The 14,040-nt window shown below is 49.1% G+C and overlaps 1 protein-coding gene across 1 annotated transcript in view; it reads right to left on the reverse strand.

Annotated features, from left to right (window-relative positions):
* Nucleotides 1-14,040, reverse strand: part of SCAMP4 (secretory carrier membrane protein 4) — a 67,858-nt gene that overhangs the window by 7,700 nt on the left and 46,118 nt on the right. The window contains exons 4-5 of the mRNA XM_003760793.4: nt 12,280-12,436; nt 8,765-8,866 (exon numbers count right to left, since the gene is read on the reverse strand). Coding sequence (XP_003760841.1) covers nt 8,765-8,866; nt 12,280-12,436 — 259 coding nt within the window. The remainder of the gene's footprint in view (nt 1-8,764; nt 8,867-12,279; nt 12,437-14,040) is intronic.

A 14,040-nucleotide genomic window follows, 5' to 3' on the forward strand; every position in this document is an offset into this window, starting at 1 on the left:
GGAGAACAGGCGGAGACAGAGTCCACAGTCCATTCCTCTGATCACAGGAGATAGGCTGGCCTAGCCTGTCCGGCAGTCTGACTTCATCCTTCACTTATTTAGAGGTTTGCTTGTTTTTCACCTAAGAGCAAGCCCTCACCCACTGCTCAAAGGGAGATGAGCCACAGAAACCTGCTCCCAGTGGAGGCCCGGCCGCTGCCCACCGGCTGCACTGAAGAGCCAGCTCTCCCTTCTGATTCCCGAGGTCTTGACACCCACAAAGCTTGCAAGTCCAGGGGGCCGCCTGCCTTGGTCCTGCAGGGTAGTGACCCCCTCTTCCTGCTGCGATGCTGGCACAGGTCTCCCCCCACCAACTTTAACAGGCTCCTCCTTCACACAGCCCCCCCCCCCCATCCTTTCTCTCTGGGTCTCCGTTACTTCCATAGGATTGATCCCCCCTCAGCCCCAGGGCTCTCCCGACTCCCCACCAGCCTGGCATGATGCAGTGGAGGCAGGGGGTGGGGGAGGTGGCCCTCAGTGACAGGGAAGTGACGGCCTGCAGGTCTAGCCTCCCAGAGCCAGGAGGATGGAGGGTGCCCCACCCCCAGCTGAGCCACCTCTCAGGACTTTCGGGATCCCGCCTGTTCTTCAGGAAGACTCTCATCACTCTGCAAACACAGCCCACTCCCTTCCTCCTGGCTGCCCTTGTCATCCTGCTGGCTCCCAGTCAGCCCTGACCCCTCTCTGCCTGGCCAAGTTCTACCCATCTTCTGTCAAAGCCCAGTGTAAGTAGGGCCTGGGAGCAGCAGGGAGACCCTGGACAATTGCTTTCCTCACTCTTAAAAGGGCCTGGCTCTTCCTCTCTCCTTGGGCCCCAGGCTCTGGTAGGTGACTGTTTGATCTTGGCTAGGACTCCAATCTCTACTCGACCCGACTTCTCTGGCCGAACTCCCCTATACAACACGTATGTTTAGCAGAGAGGAAACTCTTTGAGGGCAGAGCTGTCTTGCTTGCTTGTGCTTATAACCTCAGTGTTTCACTGTAGCTCACCCTTGGTTGCATTCACAATCTAAAAGTTGAGACTCAGGACACTATTTTTCTTCCTCACAGCAGGATCTCAATGCTACATTTATGGAATAAAATGGAAGGACCCCTCCATAGAAAACAGCCCTCTGGACATAATTTTTAGAACCTTTTGTTTTTGTTTTTTGCCCTTGTTTTCTTTTCCCTAAATAGGATGTGAGCCTCTTAAAAGCAGGAACTAGATTTTTAAAAAGTGCAATTTAACAGAATAAATGTAAAACCTTAAACTTGGGATTAGAACACCCCCTACTTCAGTACACAATAGAGAAGGAATGGCTAGATGACAGATCAGGGACTTCAGTGAATTGTAAGCCCAAGCTTGGTGCTCCAAAGCAGCAATCTGAAGCTGTAATTAGGGGGTGGGGAGAGGGATGAGTGAAGGTGCAGCCAGAGCTGGGAAGGGCGGCTGTGTCATCAGGAGGGAATGGAAGAAGAGAAAGAAAAGGGGTGGGTACTGATGGAGCAAGCACCCCAAAGACATGTGACATACCCACTGGGGTTTGCCCTAATAAGACTGTGCCTGGAATTCTGGGTTTAGTTCTAAACACATTAGGAAGAATAGCATTAAACCAAAATATATCCAGGCAGACAAGTCAAGATCTTGCCATACAAAGATGGGCTGGAGGAATGGAGGAGAGTTCATCTGGAGAAGACTAATATGTATGGCGGGGAGATGAGAATGGGAGTCAGTTGTCTCTGGGCAGTTGGGAAGGCTGTCTTGGAGAAGATGTTCTCTGCTTGGCCACAATGGGCAGAACAGAAACAAGGAAAAGATCAGACAGGACTTCCTCAACTCAAGGGAGAATATCCAGAGAGCTTTCTCAAGTGAAACATGGTTCCTATAAACAGGAAGACTTCAAGGAAAGGCTGGTAATGACCAGTTGCCCAGAGAAATGATACATTTTAGAATAAAAGACTTTTGAGGCTTCTTCCTCTAGGTTTCTTGTTCATCTATCTAATTTCCATTGAGAAATCTAAGCAGTGTCTTGTACACAGTGTATCTACTGAATGAACAAAACAAAGTATTGTTATATTCCAAATGGTTGAGAATAAGGTAACGGGGAACAGCAATTTGAGCTCTGAATTTGAGGTACCTCTGGCACTGGGCTTCATTCAGATATCCACCTGGCTTAGTACCCTGACTGCTCAGAAAACTCCTGAATTCACATAATCCATCAGCCTCAGCCTCTTTAGGAGCAGGGCTCAATGGCTTGTGCCATCATGTCTAATGCCCAGGTACTTCTTTAAGAATCCAAGTTATATACTTAGTTGACCATTCATAGAGATAAAAGGCGCACGCTAAAAAGTCCCCATATTGATGAAATTACAAATCTAGTGTTCCCCTCCCTCAAAGAACTTTTCCCTGGGAAATCAAGCTGATATTTTGGAGTCACTGCTGTGTGATAAACATCAGTTGTTGGCAAAGTGACAAATGCCAGAGTAATTTGATGTTTTTGCCTTCAAACACCAGTCTTAAATTAAGTGCCTACTATGTGTCAGGAGCTGAAGGTATAAGGACAAAAATTAAAATCCCTTTCCCTGATGGAGCTTACATTCTGATGGGGAGACAACATGTACCCATGTAAACATATCAAATAAATGAAGTAATCTGGGGTGGGGGAGGTACTAGGTCAGGACCTCCGTTTCCTCTTCTATTAACAGGAGGGGAGATGGACTAACTATGTTCTGAGGTCCCATCCATCCCTAAGATCCTATGACCAAACCCAAGAGTCCTTTAAAGGTATCCAGTTATAGGCAAGAGGAATCTTGGAAGCAGTCCAGGTCACTGTGGATCACGGGTCTTCTAAGGCTATTTTCTCTAACAAGATCAGCAGAGCCCCAGCAGAAAGCATGGCTCAATGCAGGGCACTATGGCCTCAAGGTCATTAGGATATGGCAAGTCAGCACTGTTCTGGAAAAACAGTGGAGATCCCTCCCCACAAAGGAGCTTCTTCAGCTCTACACTCAAAATGTAGACTCTATTAATGGCAGGGTAATATCACCAGCTTTATGTACCAAGAAGAGCATGAATACTAACATTTAAGAAAGCAGTCAATGAAAGGGATAAGTAGCAATTGTATTTTTTTTAGCCATATAGGACTAGAAATAACTCCTATCGGCAAGCTGCAGGTATAAGGTGTCAGATTCTCAGACAAAGATAAATCAATCAAGAGCCTCATAATATTGGAGAATTTGGCAAGTACTGAAATTTCAGTAAATGGTCGGAGCTACCCTGTGGGATGCAAAGGAAAGGGGGTGTTGAAATTTTAATCTACTTTACCTTACAAGTCATAAAAAGCAATAAACCCCCAAACCTTGGAGGCGACCTGTGGGGCTGCTCGCCAGACCAAGACAACATGCAGGATAACTCCCTCCTGGCCGGGGTGAGTTTCTCCTCTGATCTCCCTTCCATTCTGCCTGTGCATTTAATTGCATTCTCATCTAAGTTCCTCTTACTTCCCAGGTCTCACTGCCCTGAGCAGAAGGGGCAAAGCTGGAAGCTGGCGCAGACCCTGAAATCATCTAGTCCCCTGGGTAACACAACTGAAAAAAGGGCTGCCCTCGCACCAGCCATGGCGATTCAAATTCAGGATGGATTCCGAGGCCGGCAGGCAGGAAGGCTCCTCCCCTCCCTCTAGTGGCCTCTTCCTCAATAGCCAGTCTTCTGAGCAAGGGCCCTTCATGGGAATCAAGCCTTCCTCCCTGGCCCAGCGGCTCCGGGGCACAGGGCACTGCAGAGAAGCCCACTGCGTCCCCTCATTGGACAGAGACCCAGAGAGCGCCAGTATCTCAGCAGCCCTTGCAGAGGTCTGGCTGGAGCTCCCCAGGAGGCACCCCCAGATGTCCTGGGCCCAGGTCGGGCTCTCCTAGAGCACACCTGGCAGTCCCTCTGGGAGTCCTGAACCCCAGCACATATTATTTGGATATTAAATTCTTATTCAAATTTCCAAAAATTTGAGCCTTTCCCCCTCAACAAAAACAGAAGCTCCCAAGGGAGAGGGACTATCCCAAACCCCCATGCATCTCCTTGTGAGGTCTAGGAGGTCTGACCCTGCAGTCCTGGCCATCTTCTCCAGCACTGACCAAGCACCGCTCCCCCTTCTCTCCATCACAAACACTCTGATCCTGGAGAGGAGGTTGGAATATTCCCAGTTAGCCAAGAGTCAATTCCAGACTCTTTTTGCTGAGACCAACTTCTCCTTAGAAGTTTATGCCATTAAAATTTTGCACCTTATTCAGGCTCTGATGGCCATTAGATACTTCCTTTAATCTTTACCTTCTTCCTGACCCACCTGCTCCTTTGCTCTTATCCATTTCTATGCCTATTTCTTCACCCAAACCCTCCCTGACTTTTGTCTCTTCAGCTCTCAGCTCATGTCTTTCTCTCTTTCTCAGCCAAACTCTGTCCTTCCCTCCTGGATCCTTTCTCCTCTCTGGGATTTTGTGATATTCCCCTCTGCAGATAGGGCAGATAGGAGGCTGCCAGGCCTAGAGTCAGGAAGACCCTTCTTCCCGAGTTCAAATCACCTCACGCTGCTTGCCTCAGTTTCTTGTCCACATAATGGGCTGGAGAAGGAAATGGCGAGCCGCCGCAGCGTCCTTTCCAGGACAACCCCAAATGGGGCCAGGAGGAGCTGGAAAGACAGAAAGACTACGGGGGAATGAGAAACTGTCTTCTGGTTCTGACGTGAACATTCCCCACGGCTCTCTTCCCTATATCCCTCTCTTCTTTGGTGACCTTCAGGCTGATCTATCCACGAAGTGTCTCCCCCTGCTTCCGTCACAGCTCCCCTCTGGCTCACTCCAAGGTAAACATCTCGGAGACGCCCCAAGTGACAGCGCAGCCAAAGGCACCACCCTCAGCCCCACAACCACTACCTGCTGAATCTTCCCATTTCTCTCGCCCTACATCGCTCCCCTCCCACTTCAACACAGGCCCCACCGCCTCTGTTCTAATGACCACGATGCTCCTCTTCCTCGAGTCCCTGTCTCCAGTCTCTCCCAACCCCTGTCAGCGAAGTAATTTTCTTACAGTGCAGATCTGCTGTCACTCTTCGACTTAATAAACTCCAATGACTTCCCATTGATCGTAGGATTAACCATAAACTTGTTTCGCTTTTAAAGCCAAAGACAATGGGGCCTCCACCAAGTTTCTCCAGCTTCCTTCCATATTACGACTCTTCCCATATTCGGGGATGCAGCCACAAGAGTCTCTGTTCCTCACTTAGAACTTACTCTCTTCTCCACACCTCGGCCACAGCCAGTCCTCACACCACAGTCACCTCTCTCACAGAACCCCTTTCTTCCTTCACAGCACAAGCATCATCTTTTATTGGAAGCTTTTCTCCCTCCAAACTAGCAACCCTGTAACTAGGTACAAGATATAAAAGAATAAATCTAAAGCGTATTTATTTTTTTGTGGGCTATCTCTCCTCATTACAAGGATGGCTCCTTGAGGAAGACATTGCTTCTTCCCTGGTAGACTGCCTGCCTGCCTCTCAGAGTTAATGTCAAACATGCACCTTGTTCTAACAGGATGTGAAGAGCACAAAGAAAAATAAATCTGTCTATCCCTAGATATATGAGGCGGGTTTCTATCTCTGATCTAGCCATATTGTACCATCCTTACTATTACTGGAATAACTACAAAATTCTCACTACTGCAGCTACTTTCTAAAATAGTTTTGGTAAAGTTTTTTCCCAAACATTATTTATAAATATAAACATTTATGGAAAATTATAAAAAAAAATCCCTTCCTTAAATTCTCCTATGAGCAATAATACACCAGGCACTGGGCCAAATAATTTTTGATCATTATCTCTCTTCAACCTTACAACGACCCTGGGAAGTAGATGCTGTTATACTTTCCATTTTATAGGGGAGGAAACTGAGGCAGGTAGAAGGGAAGAGATCAGTGTGGGAGGCCAGAGTGAACTCAGATTTTCCTGACTAGGCCCAGCACCGGTGCCTCTATGACTCCCAGCAGTATCTCACAAGCTCCCGGGAGCAGACAAGAAGCCTGAAGCTTGCCAAACCTGCTGTGCATGGAGGCCAGGCCCAGCCAGCGTGGGGCAGACAAGCGACAGAGGCCCAGAGAGCAGGGACGTGTCCACAGCGACCAAGGCGGCACAAGGGGCGGTGCTGGCCTGGCCTCCTCACCAGTTTTTGCATCCGTGAGGCCTCCCCCCAATCAGGGTGAAGCTCCTCCAGCTCGGCCTCTCCCCTCGATATCCTGCAGCACTGTGCTTCTGCACAAGCACATGGTGGGCTTGCCCTTCCAGCTCCCAGAAGGCAGCCCATGAAGAAGGGACACAAAGTCACTTGCGATCCAGGCCGCCATGCCAACCCACTCGGAGCGCGCTGTCTCAGGCCCTCAGCTAGAGGCAGCCCAGAGGGATGGGGTGTGAATCTGAACGCCTGGATGTTGTCTCCTCTGCCAAGGGGCAGGGGCTGCCTCCCTGTGCCAGCTGCTTCTCCTGGGGTGAGCCCAAGGCTCAGGCCATTCCATCACTCGGGTGGTTGGACACTGGCTTCCCAACGCCCACCCAGAACTAAGCACATCAATACCAAGAGAAAGCTTTAAATGATTATATTTGTAATTGTGGGGAAAAAGTGGGGAGACAATCAGTAGGCTAACATGGCACTCAAGGTGAGGGGTGGCAAGGGCTTGAGCTTGCCTGGCAAGATTGTAAATGGGAGAAGGCTGCAGATGCAAGAGATGCTAAAAGGATCCATCAGCGGAGGGATAAAGATAATGCCCCGATTAGGAGATGAACGAGGGACAGTCAGGTGAACAGAGGAAAAGGAGAAGGTCCTGCCAGAGTATCCAGGGTTTAAAGCTGCTGGGGTCAAGGAGGATGAGCTCTGGGAAAGGTTTACTGGTAAGAAATGATTGTTCAATGCCTTCTGCTTTGGAGGAAAAAGGACACGGATGAGGGAATAGCTGGGGAAGATGCTGAAGCATCGAGAGCAGGAGACGCATCTGGCAGTCTGGCAGTAGCTGAGTGGCTAGATTCAGGATCATGGCTTGAGGAGATTGCGGGGTTATAGGTTATAGCATAGGGGAGACATGGACCTGTTTGTAGGAAGGAGGACGAGTGCTACTAGAAAGCAAGACCTGAGGTCAAAGAAAAGGAAGAAATTATTGCTGGGTTAAATTCCAAGAAATTGGAAGGCTGAGAGCAGATCAAGCTTGATCTATAAGGCCCATTTCTTTGTCAGAATCAAGGAAGGAAGAAAAGGACAGGCAAAGGAAGAGAGTTTCTGAGGTGGGAAGAAGTGGGGACGAGGGAGCTCTGAAGGCAGTCTCCATTTTCTCCTGGGAGGAGCTAAGGTCACCAGTCCTGTGTGCAGAAAAGAGGGAATATTGAATAAAGAGAATGCCCTGAGATGCAGAGGATGCACCAACACCAGTGACACTGGAGGAGACACTAGGGGCCCAGCTTTACGTGGTACCCAGCAGTCCAGGAGGAAGAACAGAGAAGGCAGCTGTTAGGGACGGAGGACTGGGCAGGGAAGGGATTCAGAGAACTGGCAAATTACAAGGTTAGGGTCAGAGAGATGCAAATGAGGGCCGGAGAGGTGGACAGATTCAGAGATCAGAAAGAAGCTGGAGGGCACAGCGAAGAAGGAAATAGATCTAGGATGAATCCTGAAGGCTCCAAGTAGGAGGATGAAGGTGAGCTGAATAAGACAATGGAGATGCATTTTATGAAGTAAGGACAGTGGTCTGTACTCTGGTAAATCTCAGCCCAAGCATGTGCATAGGGAGACAGAGACTGACAGGGCAAAGCTCAAAGATGGAGGTTTCCTAGGAACCATGGTGGAGGAAGGGTCTGGGGCAAGGAGAGGAGAGAGCCCAGCACTAGGGGAGGCGTTAAGAGGGCAGAGGATCTTCTGGGAAGAGCCATGGAAGGAGAGCAGAGCAGCAGCAAGGAAGGTGGCCTGGGGCGGGGGTTAGCGCCCGCCACTCTCCTACCCCCACTAACAAGGACAACCAGCAGCCCTCACAGAGGGCCTGCCACCTGACGGGTGCTGTGCTAAACAGTGTGCTCTCCCTTGATGCTCATCACAGCCCTGTGAAGGAGCTGCTACCATCTTCCTCATTTTTACAGGAGGAAATTGAGACAAACAGAGGGTAAGGGACCCCTGCTGAGGCTTAAAGACATCCCTGCCACTGACAATTAAAGCCCTTCCTTCAGCAGGTTGGAGGATCAGGTCCAACTAGGCAGAATGAACGGCAAACCCAAGTACCCAAGATAGCGCACCATCAGGCGGTTCCCAGAACCATAACGGGATCTGCTCCCAGCTTTTGGCCCAGGCTCGCTCCTGGGGAGCTGCAGCTCCTGGGGAGGAAGAGAGGGCCCCACGTGCATTCCTGGACCTCTGGACCCTAGAACAGTCGGTCACAACTACCTGTTGGTGAATAAAGCATTTAAGTGGATCCCTGTCTTCTCCATGTTGCCCCTGACGCCACAAGAGAGGAAAGGATCTGGAGCCACAGAACGAGGCTCCCCCTTCTCCAAGGCAACCTTTCCATTTCTAGGAGGCAGTTCTCTTTTCTGGGCCTGGTATTCCCACTTCTTTTAATCCCTCTGATTTCAAGACTCCTTGGCACCTCAGTCTCCCTCTTCCAGCCTCTCGGAAGGAACACTATAACTTCAATGTTCAAAAAGAATATTTTGGAAGAGTCTGGCTTACCATGCTCCCCACTTGGGGAAACCGATTGCTTGAAAGATGGTCAGGATAAACTGTGCGCCAAAGATGAAGAAGAATGCCATAAAATTAAAAGAGCTGTCAGCCCTGCAAGAGAACACAAAACAAACAATAGCTTTACTATCAAGTCGGTCATTTAAAACTTCAGTTTTCTTATCTACAAAACGGGAGGGGACCCAGATGACCAAGGTAGGGGGCCTCAGAGGTCAATGGTGAAAGAGCAGCAGGGGGTAGAGAATGGAGCCCTAGACTCCAAGTCAGATCTGCTGCTAATTGAACTGAAGGACCCGAAGGCTGCACAGGAGAGGATGCTGGTGGAGTTCAAATCTGACCTCAGACACTCACTAGTCATGGGACCTTGGGTAACTCACTTAACGCTGTTTGTTTGCCTCAACTATAAAATGGGGATGACATTACCTACCTCCTAGGGCTGTTGTGAAGATCAAATGCAGCAATATTTGGAAAGCGTTTAGCATAGTCTCTGGTACATAGTACTACATAAGCTCAAGTTCATGAACTTAATTTTTAAAAAATATTTTACTTACTGTATCTCAATATAACTGGCTTCCTTTGTAATTATATATTATTTTAAACTATTATTCTGAGAAGTGGTCTAAAGGCTTCACTATAGTTCCAAAGGGCCTCGTTAGTCAAAAAAGGTTAAAAACCTCAATTTCCTTATCTATAAAATGGAAATACCATTTCACTGTTAACATGAGAAAGATGCCATGAATGAACCATAGCTGCAGTATCCAACCCTGAATTCCAATCTTTGGAAGTAACAGATAATTGATGATTGTTAAGTGAATAGACCTATCCTAACTGTCAATTCAATTTAGAAAGATGAGGTAATTTTTTTTAAATGTTCTTTTTAACTAAATATATACAGGCTTTCTTTACGGATATCCAGGTGTAGCTCTCTCCAGAGTCCCTCTCATGGGGACATACCCAGGTCAGTAATAAAACCTTAAGAGAATAAACAATTGTCTAAATCCAAATAGTTCCCTCCCTTCTGGATGTAGCTTTACACAATTCCCCAGATTTCTATGACTAACAGATAGGCAGACCTTTTAAATCAGTAAGGTCTTGCAGCTTCCTCAGTCCTTTATGGTCCAAGGCTTTGACAGAACATATATTGCCCAAGACATTCATCAAATAGGGACAGGAATGATTTTAGAGGTGACATTCTGTACCAGGACTAGAGAGTATATATAAAACACACACACAAAAGCATACTAGTAAAGTTTTAGTAGTTTTAGAGAAAGCAATTTCAGTTGAGTGATTTGTCCTGAAGTGAGCATATGAGGGTTAAGAAGAATCAGAGGAAAGGAAGTTGCTGTCATCTTCTCAAGGAGTTTAATCACAAAAGAGAGGAGAGCCAGCTCAATAACTACCACGGATTGAAGGAGGGTTTTATGAGAAAGGGAGATGTGGCTGTCTTTATAGGCATTAAAATAGTAGCCAGGAGACAAGGAGAAATGGGAGAGTATTGAGAAAGGAGATTGACACCGGAGTAATCTGCTGGAGAAGGCGCATTTGCACTGGGAGGAGAGAAGCCAGATGAATGGGATTTTTATGAAACAAGGATGCTTTTCATTATTGTTTTTGAATCTCCTGCTATTAGCACAATATCTCATACCCAATAAGTATTTAATAAATATTTGCTCAATTGCAGCAAGGATAACATTAGTGATAAAGATGAAAAACTACTGTTACAATTACAGATTTTGAGTCAGTAAGTATTGAAGTCTCCTTCTCTAAAGAATACTTTCCAATGAATTCATTTATCTATTCAACACTTATTAAGCAGCTATTATTATGTCCAAATTCTGGTGCATGGCATTGAGGATTATATGACAGTTTTCCTTTCTAAAATAGATTTTTATTGATATTTTTACTTTTTTTCACGGTCTAAATTTTTCCCTGTATTCCTCCTTTGCCCAGAAAGCCATCCCTTTCTAACAAGAATTAAAAAAAAAAAAAAAAAAAATCAGCAAAATGGACCAAAACATCAAAGAAAACCCCTAACATTATATATTCAACATTATATACTCATGCCTCCCTACAAAAGAATGGGGGGTGAGGGAGTGAGGTATATGCACAAAATGGTGCTAATGGAAGCTTTGCCTTCCAGAACCTTAACTACGTTCAGAGGTCTTTAAACTTGTTATTTTTAAAATACATATTTTGAAAACTATCTCAATAGAAGTGGTTTCCTTTGTTATTCTCAACATTTTATGTTATGATTTAACACCACGATTCTGAGAAGGACTGAGGACGCGGAAGAGTTATGAATGCCTATGGCAGTGGAAGGAAGGCCCCAGGTTCCTCCAGCGAAGGGCCAGGGGTGCAAGAGCACCCTTCAGCTCTGGAAATCAATCCCCCCATAAGTCACTTCTGACCTTCCTGCCCAGTTTCTGCCTCTGCACAAGGGCTGACATCTGAATAAATGCTCCCCCAAATTCTCGCCCGCTCTTACATCCCAAGACCCTCCGTGGGGAGTTCTGACTCGTCTGTGTTGGGCCCTCCACCTATGAGGTGTTGCAGGACCCGGTGAGAAGGCTCTCTCTGTCCCCGTTACTGAGCTGCCCATTAGCCCGCTTCCCTCCAGCTGTCTCCGGATAACCAGAGGGCCGCACAAGCTCCTGCTCCTCACAAATGAAGCACTAACCAAGCCGGTCTCCTGTGTCCTTCCCAACCACCTGCCATATTCATGTCTACCCCTTGGCTGGGGGGGGGGGGGGGGGGGGGGGGGGGGGGGGGAGGGCAGAAATTGGGATCCGCACCTGGGCCTCAGCTCCCAGCCCAGCCACCTCCTCTCCGACTAGCGTAATCCTGCTCAGCTATACCAGGACAGCCACAAATGACTAGACCAGGAAAGGGTCCTTGATTCTGTCTGAGAATCCTCCCTGATTCCCCACTGCCTGCTCAATCAAGTCTGGCCTTTGGCCTCCCTGCACATCACTTGGTGCCCCCTCAGCCATGTCCGTCCTGCTTGGACCCGAGCTCCAACCAATCCAGGCTGCTCGTTACTCCTCGGGCAAGATGACCCCTAGCCTCCCGTGCCTCTGTACCCACACAGCTCCATCAGCCGAGATCCTGGCGGTCCTCTCTTCCCCGAAGCCTTCCTTGACTCCCCAGACCAATAATGGTCCTTCACCAAAAGATCTTTCACCACTGCTCTCATTCCTAGTGTCCTGCTCTGTCTCACCACTCTTTAGGGCGTTTCCCCCACTGGATGGGGGGCTCCAGGAGGGCAGGAAGCAGCACCATCACTGCCCACTGCTCTTTATGAAGAGACCTCAAGACAGAGGCTCTGTGGAAGAGCTGAGCTTTTCGTCTTTCCTCCAACCCCCCCCCCCCCCCAGCTCTGCCTCCGCCTCCACGCCCCTGCAGGCCCGTGCCATCTCCCCCGGCAGAGGCAGAGTGCTCTTCACCACCCTGCCCCCCCAGCCCCGCTCCCTCTGGCTCTCCCATTCTGTAACTCCAGGGGACATTACCTGAAGGCTTTGTAGGCTGGCCGGAACCAGCATACGTAGCTGCAAGGACTGAAGAGAAGCAGCCAGAGCATGGCCAAGCCAAAGTTCACTCCGTCGCCGCCAGCAATCCACCAAGCAAGGCAGGCCACGAGATTCACCACCAGGGTCACGCAGTAGACTGGAGGAAGACAAAGAGCACAGGGATGAGGCTCTTGGGGAGCCTGACGAGCAGTAGGCCGGACTCCTGGCTGGACCCCCCCTGCACATGCCCCCCACAACATGCTGACCCCTAACTGCTTCCCCAACCACCTCCAGGCAAGGCCTCCCTCCCCACCCGTCTTCTGAACGGGACTTCCCAGCTGAGAGACTTCAGGGGCCCCCAAAGGCAGCTGCAAGAACCCCTCAGCTTCAGGGTTTGGCATTTCAGAGCCCTGGACAAGTGGCCTGGGCGACCTTTAGGACCTCCCTTCCGCACTTGCCAACTCCCCACTCTATGCTTTTGCCCTGGCTCCCTCCTCCCCTCCAGCTCTACTTTGTACATGGAGCCTTTTCTGTCCCCACTCCCCAAGTCCTGCTGAGCCCCCCCCTCCCAAGCTACCTCATGGTGGTTTTCTATATATGCATATAGACCAAATCCTGTGTCAGACCCTTATTAGCTAGGTAACCCCACGTCAGTCCCGTAACCTCTCAGCCTCAGCTTCGTCATCTGTAAAATGAGTCTAAAACATGGCATCTGGGGGCGTCGTGAGGAGCACCGTGAGACTTCCCATTATAGCGCTTGGTGAACACTGGTGCCCTGTTGTTGGACACTGTCCCCCTCAATGGAAGGCAAGCTCCCCGGAAGCAGGGGTTGCCTTTATCTTTGTATTCACAGTGCCTGGCACAAGGCAGGTTATTCCATAATGTTTTCTGGTTATTTAAAAATAAGCTCTCTTGAATATGGAAAAATTAACCAAGGTCAAATTTCCTGAGCTGTCTCTTTTCAGATTATGTCTCAATGGAGGACCCTCACCTGGGCAGAGTGAAGGATCAGTAAGTGGTTATGAGATATTAAGCAAAAAGAGGATTAACAAAATTTCTTAAATGAACAGAAGAAAAAAAAAGCAGAGGGCTGAGGGTAGAACTGCAGGAGGGCTGCTGCCCTCAGGGTCCTTCCTAAGTCTAGCCCCACACAGTGAGCCCCCAGGGAGCCTGGCCCAGGTCACAGAAACAGGCGGTCTGAGCTTCTGCGCTCATCAGTGCTGGGATCAGGACTGGCTAAGACAGGAAAACCCAGTCTCAAAAAACACTGCAGGGGGAAAACTGTCCCACTAGAGATCTCTGTGTGGGCGGAATGTTCCCCAAACAGGAGACTATAATAAGAAATGCCCTGCTTTTAAAATTATCCCCAAACGCAGCCGTCCCAGATTGTGAATAGCTACTAAAGCTGGCTGCCACAGCCTGAGCTGGAGGTGCCATCTCTCTTCCCACCACCACCAGCCCCAAGCCCCTTCCGCTCATTCCCAGACACAGCAGCAGATACCACCCTTTGTCCTCTCTGCTCCTGGCAACTCTGTGCAGCTTCCCCGACTGACCCACGGCAGCCTGGCAGGGACAGCTGCACTTATCCCCCCCCAACCTTTCCAGACTCTGCTTCTTGCCGGCTCTGCCAGGGGACGGACGTGCCCCTGCTGCCACCTCCCCTGACCGTGGCTGGGTAGCTCGGGGATCTCGGTGCCCACTTTGCAGCACTGTGCCCTGAGTAGTGGGAAACCCAGGAAGGAGTCACACTGGGACCCTACG

The sequence above is a fragment of the Sarcophilus harrisii genome, chromosome 1, assembly GCF_902635505.1.
Source record: "Sarcophilus harrisii chromosome 1, mSarHar1.11, whole genome shotgun sequence".
NCBI lineage: Eukaryota > Metazoa > Chordata > Mammalia > Dasyuromorphia > Dasyuridae > Sarcophilus > Sarcophilus harrisii.